Genomic DNA, 15,802 nt, shown 5'->3' with positions numbered 1-15,802 from the left:
TACAAAAGGCACATGTCAGCAGTATGCCTGCTATAGAAGTTCAGTATGCCTGAACATGTATGAATGTTATCAGCCAGTGCACAGTGGAACAGGCACGGGCAGCAGCACCCTCAGCTTTTACACCATGTATCTGTTCAGCAGTCAGCCAGGAGCAGTTGCCAAGACTGAAAAACAACCATAGCTGCTGAAAAACCATGCACAGTAGAAGGACACACACTCAGCTTGAGCTGTGGGGAGGTTTCTTGTTTCATAGCATAAACAAGCACTGCTCGCTTTACAGGGAGCCGTTTCTTGCCACTGAGCCCTAGTCCTCAGACAGAACTTCAGTGCATCTCCCCAGTGGAATGAAGTCTTCCCAGCACCCTGTTAATGAAACCAGTTGTAAGACGAGAACTGTCCAGCTTGTCTGCTGGACGAAAGGTTAAATCACAAGCTACTGTCTCATTAGTGTCCAGCTTTCCTAGCTTGCTTTAGGACTGTGGGCTCTTCACTCCATTTCACTGCTGCGGCTGGAGCATGTTCAGATTTGGCAGATGTTGACGATCTTGCCTTCATCCAGGACTGCTGTCCTTGATGATGGCATTCAGGGGTTCTTTTCATGGCCATTAACTTCTTTAGTCTGGGTAAAGTGCTTCTCTCACCTCTGTGACTCTTCAAGAGTTGCAAATAAAAAGAAAAAAAAGCAAAGTCACCACAAATTTTGTGCAAGATTTTTGTCTTTGGATCAAGTACATGTAATAATTGTACAAAAGCACTTGAGTACTAAGTAGCAAACATGGGTGCACAGTGGTGTTGTCTGTGGGTAATGGAAATTAATAAATTAGTCAATATATGGTACCTTTGATTTAAAGCAGGAGTTGCCATCCTGAAGATCATGGCCACCTGACTCTTCCCATGTTGCCAAATAATAAGAGAATTGAGCTTTGATGGAAAGGAGGGAATCCTCTCTCTTCCTTCCCACTGCTGGCATCCTCAGTTATAAGGAGTGCTGGGTTGAAGGGATTTCTCCATCAGAGCTAATTACCCAAAATTATTTCAAAGCCATATGCCTATGTAAAAAACTCCTAATAGGGGCTTTTTGCAGTAGCATTTACACCAAGGATGTTTTTTTTCTCTAGATATCACTCATTTTGTTTCCTGTTGTTGACAGAATATATTGATGGTGTTGCCTTCTACCTTAAGGAGGTGGCATATGATAGAGTCTATCAGCCCTAAATCCAAGCTGAAATTCTCTTCCTACCTATTTCCCTCAGCCTCTCCCTCAGATTGTGTTGGTATCACTGGAAGTTGAAGTTGTTCATTTCCTGTCAGGGCACTGCAGGCTCAAGCCTTGCATTCATCAGGAGTGGGCATTTGGGATATGGTCTAGAGTATTGCAAAGATTGGATCTTGGATATGCGTATTCTCCGGCCTTAGGAAAAAAAATGAAATTAATTAAAATATAATAGGTTGGATGCTATGCTGGATAAAGAACAAGTTTTGGAGTGGGAAAGCTGTTGTGAATAATTTAACTCACGTTTTGATCCTCTCTTTACAGCCACAGGGACTTAAAACCAGAAAACCTATTGCTGGATGAAAAGAACAACATCCGGATAGCAGACTTCGGGATGGCATCGCTGCAGGTTGGGGACAGCTTGTTAGAAACCAGTTGTGGGTGAGTGTCTCGGAACATAATGCAAAAATCAGTGATAGATTCCAGACATAAAAGTTGTCTGTAGTAAGGGTTTCAATAAAGACCTGCAGACTTACACTGTGCATTGTTATTTCCCAGCAAGATAATAAATTGATATGATGCACATAGTGTATAAGATAGCTAAAAGAAGGTTTTTTTAAGTGCTTCACAGTGAAAAGCAGGCCTCTGTAGGTGTCACGTATGGATATAAAAATCAAGGCTTTCAGGTTTGGTTTCATCTGCATACACTGGTGTGTGTTTGCTTTCACTGGCTGTATAATATTTGGGAACTGAAAGCAGTAGCGTTGCCTGTTTTAAGAAGAGGCTTTAAAAATATTAGGGGGTGAAAAAAAACTAATCTAGGGGTTCTGAAATGGAATTTGCATGTCCTGATTAGGCTGCCTGCTTGCAGCTCTTCCTGTTCATGCTGCACACTGCTTCGTTTCGGCTCATATGCAGGATTGACAGGGAGGCAGCAGAGTCCTTTGCAATTACAAGCAGGGCATGAATGCAGATGCAAAGGAGACTGCTTGGAGGAATATTGCAGGGGCAATCTAAAAACATTTCCATGGCAATTCAGTTGCCAGCAAGAGCTTTCTAGGAATTTCCAAGGGAGCCAGCAGTAAGCCCAACAGCTGAGCAAAGCCCCGGTGCCTGGCCAGGGACAGGATGTGCTCTCTGGGGGCAATGCCCTCTCATTACCAGCGCCTCTAGAGGCACCACTGGATCATGCCCCTCACCCCCCCATAGCTATGGCTTGGTGCTGTGTTGGCTGTGCAGAGGGCTGCTGCAGTGAGCTGTGGCAAGGGCAGCAGCTGCATCAAGCTGCTACAGCGTGGCACCACTACGCCAGCTTTTAGCTGTGTTTGAATTTGTTATAACAGTGAGCTCAGCAACTGGAGTTGCAGACAGTACCGGCAGATTTCTACCTCCTCCCATACAGACCTACTCTTCCTGGCCTTTGGTAGTGTGAATCTGATGACTCCAGCCCAGCCCCATCCTCAGCTGGTTACAGTCCACGTTTTTTCAGTCTGTGCTCTGAGCCAAGGCAATTCAGGGTAGGCGTGGTTCCCTGTACAGCCCAGCCACTGGCTCTCAGTCCTAAGCAGTACAGCTCTGCTTTCCAAGTCATGACTAATGGATAGCAAAATTACTTGAAGTTCATGATGTGATCGAATGCTGGTTAATGAATACACTGAGACTCACCCATTCCTTCCTGTCTGTGTCAAGTCAAGGTCTGACCTCTTAACAGCACAGATGAAAAGCAAGGAGCTATGAGTCTGCACATGTGTTGCCTGCAGCTGCTTTCAAACCTCCCCTCTAGATTAGGAAATGAAGTCCTCCCTGCAGTTATCACAAAGCCTCTATACTCTTCAGATAAAATTTTCCCCCTTCCTTCCATGAAAAAACCAAGAAGAAGTATGAAAACCAACCCAGTCGCACATTGCCCTGTAAGATTTTTCAAACTCATCAGGAGCCTCTTGGTAGGGTTCCTGTTCTTGTTAGCACGAGGCTTTGTCATCCAGGTCTAGAGTCTCAAAGGGAGACTTCCTTTCCTTAAGCTGTGCTGGAATTCAAACCTCCATGCTTCAAGCAGAGCCAGCCACCACATTGCGGCCCTAAAATGCGCTAATAAAGAAGTCAATGGAACGGAAGAGACGTGCCTGTAATAAACAGAACACAGCAGCAACACTATGATCTCCTGCCTTGCAGATGCATTTTAAGTGTGGTGCCAATCACTAGGCCTCCGTGTGAGCTATTACACCACTTCATTAATTCTCCTGGCATGGAGCCCAGCATGGCTGATACTGGTGTCTTGTGATCTCTCTGGTTTGGGGGGTGAAGGGAGGAAGGAAGGAATATATAACACTATGCGACACTGTTCACAAAGAAAGGCAATCCAGCTATGACTCCCTTTTCCTTGGAGCAGACACAGTAACCAACCTCAGAGCTTTTCAAGGTAACAGTTTTACCTACCCTTGTAGTTGGTACTTTCAGCCAGCATGAAAAGGAACAAAACAGAGTGAATCATGGCTAAGATACTGAGCTTTAATGAGATGCTCTTCCATGCTCCCAGAAGTTAATTTCCAGAATGGTTTTATCTGTGCTGTGAACACTGATAATGAGATGAAACTGTAACATTTCCATTGACAGTGACACAAGGAGTCTCCAGGTATTTCTGTCAGTCAGAGTGGGAGGATCAGATGGGGTTGAGCTGTGTGATGCAGCTAACTTTGTCAGTACAGCAGAGCAGTTAGAGTGCAGTCAAAAATTCTTTGCTGTCACAAGTGAACTGCTAAGTTTAGTTGAAAGTTTGGGTAGGCTTTAGGTCACCACAGAGCCTTGACTGGCCTCATGAAGATAATCACGTAGCCTGAAGTATGCTGTATTGCATACCTCAGAGCCAGTGTTTTCTGGGAGCTACTCCTTAGATCTGTACAGTTTTCTGGTAGCACTGATGGCTACCTGGAGAAAACAATAAAAGTTCAATCCAGTTGTGTTCGTGTAGGAGAGGAAGGTAAGAATGGACTTGCTGTTTCATTGATGTAATTTGTCACTGACAGACTGCACATTGGGCCTTGATTGTAACGAATCCCCATTACTGGAAATGTGCATTGCGCAAATCCTGCATATACACAGCACAGAGGAATAAACGTGTTTTTAAACATGTAGTTTTAAACATGTCTTTAGATCCTTGAGGGGAAGAGGAGCTGTGTGTAGGGTCTCCAGGAATAATTCTGCTTACTGCAGAAATTGCACAGCAAGGCAGTCTCATGGGGTGATAGTCCTTGAAATGCCCAAGTAACACAGTAACCTGCATTCCTCCAGGAGCAGGGGAGCAAACAGCAGACAAGGAAGGAAGCGGAAAATGTGGTAGGATGCTGCTTCTATTATTTTAGATCTCTTTGGCTCTTCCTCCTCTTTACCCATGCAGGCAATGGCATGCAGAGACACTCCCCTGTCTCCTTTCACAGTGATTCTTCCCAGCATGCTGCCTCACGGTGTTTCAGGATGGTAGATATTTTCCAATCTATCCTGAATTGTCACTAGGCAAGAAGAGTGAGTGCCTTATGGTTAAACCTCAGGACTGAGACCCAGGTGATGTGAGCTTGATTTCTGTCTCTGCTGACGGCATTCAGGGTGGTCTTGGACAAGATGCATTACCTTTCTCTGCTGAAGATGCATTACCTTTCTCTGCTGTTCTCCATCTTAGCAAGTCATTTCAGTGCTTAAGTTGCTCTGAACATAAATTGCAGTCAAAGGCTGTGGATGTTGTCTATCTAGACTTCAGTAAAGCCTTTGACACGGTTTCCCACAGCATTCTCCTGGAGAAACTGGCTGCTCATGGCTTGGACGGGTGTACTCTTCGCTGGATAAAGAACTGGCTGGATGGCCGGGCCCAAAGAGTGGTGGTGAATGGAGTTTACTCCAGTTGGCAGCCGGTCACAAGTGGTGTTCCCCAGGGCTCTGTGTTGGGGCCAGTTCTGTTTAATATCTTTATCAATGATCTGGACGAAGGGATCGAGTGCACCCTCAGTAAGTTTGCAGATGACACCAAACTGGGCGGGAGTGTTGATCTGCTGGAGGGTAGAAAGGCTCTACAGAGGGACCTGCACAGGCTGGATCGATGGGCTGGGGCCAACTGTATGAGGTTCAATAAGGCTATGTGCAAGGTCCTGCACTTGGGCCACAACAACCCCATGCAACGCTACAGGCCTGGGGAAGAGTGGCTGGAAAGCTGCCTGGCAGAAAAGGACCTTGGTGTGTTGGTTGACAGCCGCCTGAATATGAGCCAGCAGTGTGCCCAGGAGGCCAAGAAAGCCATGGCATCCTGGCTTGTATCAAAAATAGTGTGGTCAGCAGGACTAGGGAAGTGATCGTGCCCCTGTACTTGGCACTAGTGAGGCTGCACCTTGAATACCGTGTTCAGTTTTGGGCCCCTCACTACAAGAAGGACATTGAAGTGCTGGAGTGTGTCCAGAGAAGGGCAATGAAGCTGGTGAAGGGTCTAGAGCACGAGTCTTATGAGGAGCGGCTGAGGGAACTGGGGTTGTTTAATCTGGAGAAAAGGAGGCTCAGGGGAGATCTTATTGCTCTCTACAACTACCTGAAAGGAGGTTGTAGAGATGTAGGGGTCGGTCTCTTCTCCCAGGTAACGAGTGATAGGACAAGAGGAAATGGCCTCAAGTTGTACCAGGGGAGGTTTAGACTGGATATTAGGAAATTTTACTTCACTGAAAGGGTTATCAAGCATTGGAATAGGCTGCCCGGAGAAGTGGTTGAGTCACCATCCCTGGAAGTATTTCAAAGACGTTTGGATGAGGTGCTTAGGGACATGGTGTAGTGGTGGTCTTGGTAGTGTTAGGTTTACGGTTGGACTCGATGATCTTAAAGGTCTTTTCCAACCTATACGATTCTTTGATTCTGATTTCTATAGGAGTCTTGGAAAACTAGGAAGGGTTGGGGCATTTCCTGGACCTTGTTCCCTTTTCTTGAACTAAGAGGGCTTATGGCTAAAATGAAAGATCTTTCAATCTCTGTCAAAGATACTGTTGAGGTACAATTCTGTGGAGCTTATAAAGATCCTTCCTTATTCCCCGTTGCTCCTTACAGAAACCTGGCAAAGTAAATTTTTGCCATATCTTCACTTCTCTCTGTTTCGCTCATCACAGCTTTGAAACAGTGAGTCTTACTGGATGGAGATTACTGCAAGCTGCCAGGTGACCGAGAACCCATAGCAGTGCTAGCCTCTGTGCTGCCTGCCTCTAAATCTCTCTATCCCAACCAAGAGCTAGGACAGAGCTAACATCTAAATGTAGCTTGCTCCAGCACCAGACCCAGTCTCTGCAGAGGCAGTTGGTACGGAGACTGGCACCACTGCTGAGAGCCCCACAATTAACTGACTGTATGCAACAGTTCCCCCATATTGGTGTCTCCATAGGGAATCCCTGGCCTGATCCAGAAAGCTGTGTGCATATGGGAAGAGCGATGCTGATTATGATTTTATTGAGAGTGAGAAGAAAGCCTTGCGCCTGTCAGTGGCATAACGGAGGAAAACAGCAACTTCCAACCCCAGCACAGTCAATTCCTCTGCTCTCAGCTCTCCCTAGCAATTCCTAGCAACACTTTGCAGACCCACAGATTGCCTGGATCTATCAAAAAAAAAAAGCACATATTCTCATTAGGACTGATTACTGGCTCTTTTTGAGCTCAGGGTATTTATAACAATCAATGCACCGTGTGTTTGTTAGAAATGCTAGCGGAGATAATCTAGCTCCAGATTCCCTTATATCTGTATTTGGTGTATCAGGACACCTGCAATGAGCAGATAATTCAGAAGAGCAATATTCAGTCGCCACACACCTCGGTGTTCAAGCACCATTTCTGATTTTAATGACAAGACATGATGCTGCACGTACTCTTTCCGCTTTATAATAAATGTGTGCATGTTGTCTAAAACATATGCAAGTGTCCTACATCCGGTTATTGTTAGGGTTGCAAATTTAGGCTCTTAAAATTGGAAATGCCAGAATTAGTACATTTTACCTCATCTCATCAAAAGCTTCCATTCCCAGCACTCCATTCCCATCTCCTTCCCTGATTTGAACTCTAGTCTTGCTGACTTCTCCCAGTCATTTCTGCTCCATATTTGGCCCCAAATCCCAGATCCTTTTCTCTTTTCCACTAGTTTCCAGCTCTCGTTTCCCCTACCTGGTTGTCCCAGTCAGTTGCTGTCAGTCCTAGATCTATTTCCTGTCGGTTTTGCACTCACTTCGTTTTAAAGTTTTGTACCTTGTGATAACCCCAGCCACAGCAGCTCATAGTATCAGTTCAGGTAGAAAAATTGTTCTGTGAAGTGTTACCAGTGCAGGTAGAATTTTGATCCTGATGCTCTAGAGAGTTTCTGCTAGTAAATGCAAACTGAGGTTTTCTAGTGGCAGTTTGAGTAAATTTTTCTAGAGAGTGCAAACAAATATTCAAGTTTTCCCTTTGCAGTTGAGGATACTAGAAATTTTCCTTTTTTATGGGAAAAAACCATGTAATTTAGATTAGGCTTATATAGTGGAAATGTTTCGGCCCATACACAACATGCATGCACATACAAACATGAAACCAGTCTGAGGCAGACAAAAAGCAAGGAAAATTGTTTTTAAGTTGTTAAATTGATGGCAAGTCATAAGCAACTTAAAATGAGGATTATAAAGGGAAATACCAGACAACCTTATTAATAACCATTAATACCAGCCTCATCTATAATACATCCCAAGGTATGTTAAAAGAGCTTTAAGTCTGCAAAATCAATTTAAGGTGTGCTATTCTTCAGATTGCCAATATAATATTAATTTAGCCCATGCACATTAGGATATGGCCATTAATTACGAGCTTGTACAGGTTTTTTTGAACAAACCTTTGCCTCATTTGGTGTTTGGATGGTGTGGTTTTTCGAATAAACAACTATTTAATGTTTGATTTTTCCTCATCATTCATTTTATGGATCCATTCATAATTTCTGCTCACCGCATTCAAGCCTTGCTATGCTATGATTTTCGTTGTAGTATCTTAGGTTTACAAATACTAATTATACTGTTTTCGTATTATGTTTGCCACATTGATCTGGTTATCTCCATTTATATGAGGACACATGATTCTGCAAAATAAAACTCAAAATTATCAACCAGTTTTGAGTGTGCAGTTGGATGCTCTGGGGCCTAATATCTCAGAATACTCAGTGCGTGATAACAGTCCTTTACTTGGAGACCAGAGTGCCTGCCAACTGCAGCTGCTGCTCCACGTGCTTATAAATACTGTAAATCAAACTTCGAATGTGTCACACTGTGATTTTGAAAACTGGGGAACCCTCCACTTGTAATTACCTGTGAATGTCTCAGTTTAATGCACCTGTTCATTTTCTTTCTCAGAAGGATTCTGTGGCAGGGGCAGAGACAGAGTTTGATTCTCCAGTATGTCAATCAGCTGCCTCTATCACAAGCTTGTCCTTCATGACACTAAACTTCCCTCACATTGCTACAGACTTTCCAACTTCAGCCATAAGTAAAACAGAGGCGTTGGGGACAGCAACGCATCCACTGCCCCGTCCTGACTTACCCGTAGAGTACAGTATAACCTCTTCATGCTTTATTTTAGCAATTCTTAACTTTTGAATACTTAACTTTGCAATCTTTATGCCCTTTTAATACAGGAGTCTGTTTCATTTTTTAAATTAAGATCTCTTAAAGGTTCCAAGTCTTAATAATTTGAACTGATATATTAATTAATGAACTGATTTGCAGATTCCCCAAAAATGTAATTGCGCTCAAGAAGTAAACAGCTGTAAGATGGCTGAGGGCTAGATGCTGAGTTTTCTTGTATAAAGCTAAATGACTGAGTTGAAGCTTTAATGGCAAAACGGCACTCAGCCTTAACTACAGCTACTACCTTAATTACAGCCTTACCTACAGCTGCTGCCTTCACTGCAACCTTAACTACCCACTGCTACTGGAACCGTTTCTTCAGTCTTTCCCTGTCTTACTTTTCTATGTGATCTGTGGCTGTTCCTTTCTCCAGTCAGGATGCTCTAACGTATGTCCTTCTCCTGAAGAATTCCCTTTATGTATTTTGCTACTCCTCTGGTATTCCCCTTCATCTCAGCCCTTTGCTACCCAGCATGGGCGGAAAGCACAGGCAGCCTTTTGTGCTAGTGGGTCTCTGAAAGCCAGCTTGGAGACAGTGATTAATAGGGGGGAAAGAAGGGACTCTAGCATCTGAGCAACAGCAAAAGCAGCTAGATATGGGAGGACTTCAGTGCACCTGTACAACCTCCTGTTATCAAGGTAACTTCATGCATAAGAAAAACAGAGGAAAGGAGGCTTCTTGTTCCTCCCTCTCTGCAGAAACTCTGCCACCAGCTGTGAGGCCTAAAGAATGGCACTCAAAGAAGCTTTTCTTCTTCCCCAAATAGTACCATCTTAAGGCATGGGACCAAAGGACCCAGGCATGGACACTCATCTTTGATGGAACCTGGGAACCCATCAGGCAGTGTAACACATTATTTGTCACACTGTGGAGTAGAGTCACACAGCTTTCCCTGTGCTTCTGGATCAACCAAATGCTTCTCTGGAAAAGCAGTTACTGTATATTCCTGGATAAACCATACATGGGCAGTCAATTTGTGTGTGCACAGTGCAGGTCTCTCTTACCTACGTAGTGAGACCTGTAGGTCACAGGCACATCACATCTGCACTGAAGATATGGCCCTCGTTGTCTTAGATCTACTGTAGCTGCGCTGTATCTTGATGTGCACAGATCAACATCATCTGTGATGTTCTCAGATGAAATTCGGGATAGATACATCAACAATATATACTTTCTTTCTGAATGCCTGACTTACCTGTCCAGGGCTGTCCTGGATTTCACCATTGCATTCTCGCTTATTTCCTCTGGTTGAAATCCCATGTAAATGCATTGCTAAGGTCCCCCAAGATCCTTAAGTTTACTGTGTCCTAGAGTCATAGCTGTGAATCACCATTCAGAGAGCCCTTCCTGCCCCAGGCAGACTAGCCTGGGAAAATCCACATCACCCTTGAAATAAACACTGCCAACATCGGTGCGTTTTTTGCAGCAGTACCCGCAGGCAGCAACTGCTTCTTGATCTTGCTGAGCGATATCGTTATTTGTTATCAAGGGCAGATTGTGGCTTTTGCTGCACAGAGATGTTGCTGAACAATGAGGAGATGGCCTAGGGGAAGAGGCAGGGAATGTTGCTCTTGACACACATATATTGAATAATTAGTGATAAGACCCAAAGAAATATTCATGACTGTAGAAAGATAAATAGATTTTTTATTAAATTTGAGTTTTCTCTTTAAAGCAGTTGAAGTTGCTCTGTGATTGGCAGCATGGAAATGAGTTTTCTATGGATTCTGGCTGGCCGGAGGATCCCTTTTAGAGCTGTTAGCCAAGATAATGCTGCATATATCTAGCTAGTGTGTGCTGGCAAGAATTCAGAATGGCTGTGCCAGAAACCTGTGCTCTCTGGGCAGTTGCAGTGCAGCTGTTGAATGATCGAATCAATCCAACTTGTTCAAAGGATTTATTATAGCATTTTCTCCACCCATTCACCGAGATTTTAGCAGAATTTCAGTGGTGCCTTGTAAGACACCTAGCAGATTCCACTGCACCCCAGCTGACCGCAGGAAGGTAAATGCTTTAAGTGCATTTGCTAGTGGGACACATAAATAAGTAGGTACCTATCTTGGGTTCTTCACAACGCTTACATTCTTCTTTTCAAGGATGTTAGCACAAGAAGCTGTCAAGGTGGTTGCATTGCTCAGCATCCACAATTAAGAGTTCTGAAATCTTCATTGGAGTCATCGTATACAAATAAAAACTCAGAAGCGCTCTGCAAATTGAGATACTGACTCTTCCAGTGCACCCCAGATGGCATGGCCACCCAAAAAGTATTGTGCTGAAGGATAATGCTGAACTGTACAGGATACTGTGCAGGATTTGAGAGGTCTGGCTTAAGTTTCTAGCTCAGCCACAGACACCACCAGTAGTAGCCATTTAATGTACTGTGTGTCTTCGTGACTCACCTTCTGTAGGAAAGGCAATGGTAGCTTTGTACCTGACAGAAGCTAAAATGCATGCAAGACTGAGAAACTCAGACACGCTAAGTGACAGTTACCTAGATTGTGTCTTCACTCCTTTGTTACCCCCTGATATGTTTTCCAATAAACCTAATGTGACTCAGTTATATAGAACATGTTAGAACTGGTCTGTCTATTCTGAGGTGACTAAACTGAGTGAATGTCCATGATCTGATGTAATTCCTATACTCTTTTTTTCTACCATGTTTTTTTCCAAATTATAGTTGCATTACTACCTTCCCTACAGCTCCCATAATGCCCTTTTTCACTGTTCTGTCTAAGCAATCTAGCACTGGTGACAGTTGGCTATGCTTGTCCAGTCCTGGGTTGCAGTCCCAATTCTTGTGCTGCTCCTTAATTTTGATTTGTTTGTACCTTAAGAATGGCCTGTACACCATACACTGTTTTTATGATATGAAAAAAAGACAACACCACTAGTCAAGCATTCTCATAAGAATAATTTAACTTGTCTTCTAAAAGCTTGTAAAATCATGCATTAGTCCAGTGACATGACTGTTTAGTGGTTAAGGCTTTGGGGTATTAAAAAAACTAGACGTAGAGTAGCTGTTGGATTGCCATAAGGAAGCAAATTCACAGGGAACAATATACATTGGAGGGTTGGAAACACATACATAACATTAAGCAATTCAGTGTCTCACTCTGGCCTCACTTTCTTTCCAGCAGTGGCTAGCAAAATGCTGCAAGTCCCCCAAATCAGCCCCTGCTTAGTCAAGAAGCAACAATTTTATTAACATTACTGAGTGCTTTAGCTTTATTTCATTATTGTTGCCATCACAGTCTTTGTTACTATAGAAGCTTTTGCCCTAAAAGGTTAAAGCCTCATACAAACCTCGGTGAATCCAGTCATACAAACTTTTGTGAGGTATGAAAGCTGTGGTGGCATTGCTCTTGTTTTAGTCAGAAGAGTAGACTCATGGTGAGGTTCTGGTCACCTTTTTCAAACTGTGGCCAGCTGCAGCTTTTAACAACGTTGAGTAACCTTGTCCATGTCCATACAGCTGCCAGTGACACAGCTGCCAAGGGAGCCCAGGTAGTCTGTCCTACCCACTAGGCACAAGTCCATTCTTTTTGGTCTCCCAAGGGCCAACTCTGGACAGCTCTCTGAGGGAAGGCTCTGTTTTTCATTATCTGTTTCGACTCTCAAATCGAGGTTTTTAAAATCCAGTCTAAATTAAGACACTTGGGATCACTACTGAGCAGGTAGACCTAGTTAGAATACCTGTGACAACCTCTTAAATGGGGAGTGTGTGTGTGTGTGTATTAAATATTGTACTAAACTTCTGAATTCCACCTTTCCTAAAATTTGTGAGGGATCAACTGCATTTCTCTCTCCTCGCTTAAGCTTTGCTGTCAAGGTAGCTGCAGTCCCAAGTGTACCCTGAGTTTATTATCATGGTCTGCCAAAAGCTGTGATACCAAATCAGGGTGTTCCATGCCCACGGGATGATATTTTGCCATAAGATAAGCGTAGTGTGTATGGAAATTCAATTAATGGGCTGTCTCACTGGGCATTAATGTAGCATCCTAGCACAAAGCTAACTTCACTGTGCTTCTGTTTTGCTCATCACTTTGTGAGACAGGTATTGCCCAGCTATGATTGTGTTTGTCACAAGAAACAAATGCACAAATGAAGACAGGCTCAGGGACTGCTGGGAGGTGTCAGTATAAACAATAGCATGATTTGCACACAGGTCTCAGACAGTTTGCATCCCTTTTACTTGTCAAGTTACTTTAATGAAAGCTGTAAAATAAATAGCTGTGGCTATAATCTTTAGGAATTAAAATGATTACCTGGCAAGTTGAAGTAATTAACTATTCTCAGCCAGGAATCAAACCAGAGATATATGGGTAGAAGGATGCGAAAAGAATATATTAACTCCCTAGGTAATAGTACTACTGTCCATCCTTTTTAGTTTTTTAAAAGAAAAAAAAACAATTGCATGTTGAAATCATGTATCGGCATCTTTTCTGACCGCTGGAGTAATTGAGAGCAATCTTAGCAGAAGAGATGCAAGACATGGGTTAGGGATGCATGTGTTTGGTCTGAAATTATTGTTCTGTCTTTTTTCTTATAAAAGGCTATCCAGCGTGGGCCTTCCTTCTAATTAGATACAAGGCCAAGGTAAAGGGTGGGATTAGAGGGCTGGAATTCTCTATAGTCACAGAATATGCCTGGTCTTCTCTTCCTTCCTCACTTTTAAGAAATTCATAGTAGGGCCATAGAATTTTGAATTATGCTAGCTCTTGACCATTTTCTGAGTTTCTTAGAAATGTGTTCTCATTGAGGTAAGGAAAAAAGTGTTGGTTTTGCACATTTGCATTCTGTGAAAGTGAGCCAATCATGATTTTGCTAAACGAAATGGAAATGCATGTAATCCATAAATACCAGGCTGTTACATGCTCATCTGACTGTATTTTGTGTTTCAGATCACCACATTATGCTTGCCCTGAAGTCATCCGGGTAAGTTGGTTAGTGTGTATACACATTAGTGTGTATAAATATATTTTTTAAAGTGTCACTCATTGCAAGTACTCAGATAGGCCCTCTGTACAGGAAATCTGTCCAAGGCAGACAGCATTGGAAAGGACGCAAGGATTGTAACTACCGTTTTGTTTGTTTGGCTCAGCCCTGAATCAAGCCACATTGACTGTATGAGGGAAATGATTGTGTGTTATTCTCACAGTACCCTTTGTGCCATGTGATCAGACAGAAATACAGTAGCCTCATTTAACTTGATCTTTACACCCAGGGGATGCAGTCCCCTACACTTTCTTGTTTCTGATGTAGCTGTCATTTCAGTAGAAGAACCGGGGTTGGCTGTCAGTGATGTTGGTTTCCATTAAATGATACGAACTATCCTTTCTCTCTACTCTTCCTTTCTCCTCTGGAAACAAGTACCCAAGATTTCAGTGGCCAAGATTCCCCTCTTTTAAAGCATATCTTTAATGTAAAGCCAAGCAGGAAGTGTACAGAAGAGACTGTCCAGACAGTACTATGCATTCACAAATAATGTGACTGGTGACAAGCTCTCTGATGACCAATAATTTCAAGGATTCTTGAAATCCTTAATGCACCTCTGACACTGTTTAAGTGCCAGGTCTAATCATCTGCGAGTTGTCAACCATTCATGCCCTGCTCCCCACCTCTGAGCCTGTTCTCACAGATCGTAGATAAGACTATAAACTGATGTTCATCAAAATTCAATGAATGAGCTGTGTCATGGCATCCTAGTTGGGAAGGCCACCTTGGGAAGCAGGTGGCTGAATTGAAATGTGGGGTTTCCCATTCTCCCCTCTCTTGTTCTTCAAGGATAATTAATTCATTTACTAGTGAGCAATCTTTTGAACCGCTGTGTCATTGCTGCGCAGGGAGAAAAATATGATGGAAGGAAAGCAGACGTCTGGAGCTGTGGAGTCATTTTATTTGCATTGCTAGTGGTGAGTCATCTTCCTTATACTATCCTTTAAAAAGAAAAGAAAAATATGAAAATGCTGCTGTATTTAATGGCAATTCTATTCACATCACGTATAGATGGGTTTTTTTAGTTCCCCTATTTTTGTATTTCTCAGTTGCATCCTTTCATCTTATTTCTACATCAGTCCCAAAGGAAAAGCATGAGGAATATTTCACTGCTTATTTGAAATGCTGCTGCCCTGCACAGGAGAGCATAGACAAGTGTCAAAAACTTGTCTCCATAAATGCTCTTTGCTGTGTTGTGATATTGCACCACATTTTTTGATTGGAAAGGATATGCAGAGTTACAACTCTAGGATACAGAGAGTGTCAAATAAGTTGTCCTTCAGAGGACCAAAATATGGCTGGGTTTGGGAAGTGTTTGTTTTTTCTGCTGTATGTATATATGTGTTTCAGTAGGTATATGCATACATTAACTGCAATGTTTTATCAAGAGAAGATTTGAGTGCAACAATTTTGTTTCAGGCAAGTATTGCACTACGTTTTAATTTGGTACACTTGGGAATATAAAACTGAGCCAGTAGTACAAAGTTTAAATTAGTTTCCATCTGGTTCAGTAATACTTTCTTTAGTATTCAAAATGTGGTCTCTTGTAACTTATCCTTCTTTCGATCAAAGTTTCAATTCTCTGTGAAATTTATTCTGATTTGCAGTGGTAATGTAGTACTCCTAAACATACAACAATTGGATTGTTGAAGGCAGATAGGCTGGCATTTGTTATCAATTTCCATAGTATAATATAGGAGAATATAGTTTATGTTCATATAAGCATATACCACATGCAGATTGAATACTGTATATGAGAATAGATTTTACGTGCGTGTTAAGTTTTTTATATCTATAATAGTTCAGATGATCACCTACAATTATAAAAATAAGCCCAAAGTCAAATTTTGATGTCCTTGTACATTTATTAGTAAACCTAATTACTTCACTTAAATGTTTTATTTTGACAAAAGCACTTGTACAATGTACAATCAGACTTAG

The 15,802-nt window shown here is 42.6% G+C and overlaps 1 protein-coding gene across 1 annotated transcript in view; it reads left to right on the top strand.

The window, feature by feature from the left end:
* Window positions 1-15,802, top strand: part of BRSK2 (BR serine/threonine kinase 2) — a 325,682-nt gene that overhangs the window by 239,745 nt on the left and 70,135 nt on the right. The window contains exons 5-7 of the mRNA XM_072864668.1: window positions 1,538-1,654; window positions 13,768-13,801; window positions 14,710-14,778. Coding sequence (XP_072720769.1) covers window positions 1,538-1,654; window positions 13,768-13,801; window positions 14,710-14,778 — 220 coding nt within the window. The remainder of the gene's footprint in view (window positions 1-1,537; window positions 1,655-13,767; window positions 13,802-14,709; window positions 14,779-15,802) is intronic.

This window comes from Ciconia boyciana, chromosome 6 (assembly GCF_034638445.1).
Source record: "Ciconia boyciana chromosome 6, ASM3463844v1, whole genome shotgun sequence".
NCBI classification, from domain to species: Eukaryota; Metazoa; Chordata; class Aves; order Ciconiiformes; family Ciconiidae; genus Ciconia; species Ciconia boyciana.
This window is presented reverse-complemented; position numbering and strand designations above follow the sequence as displayed.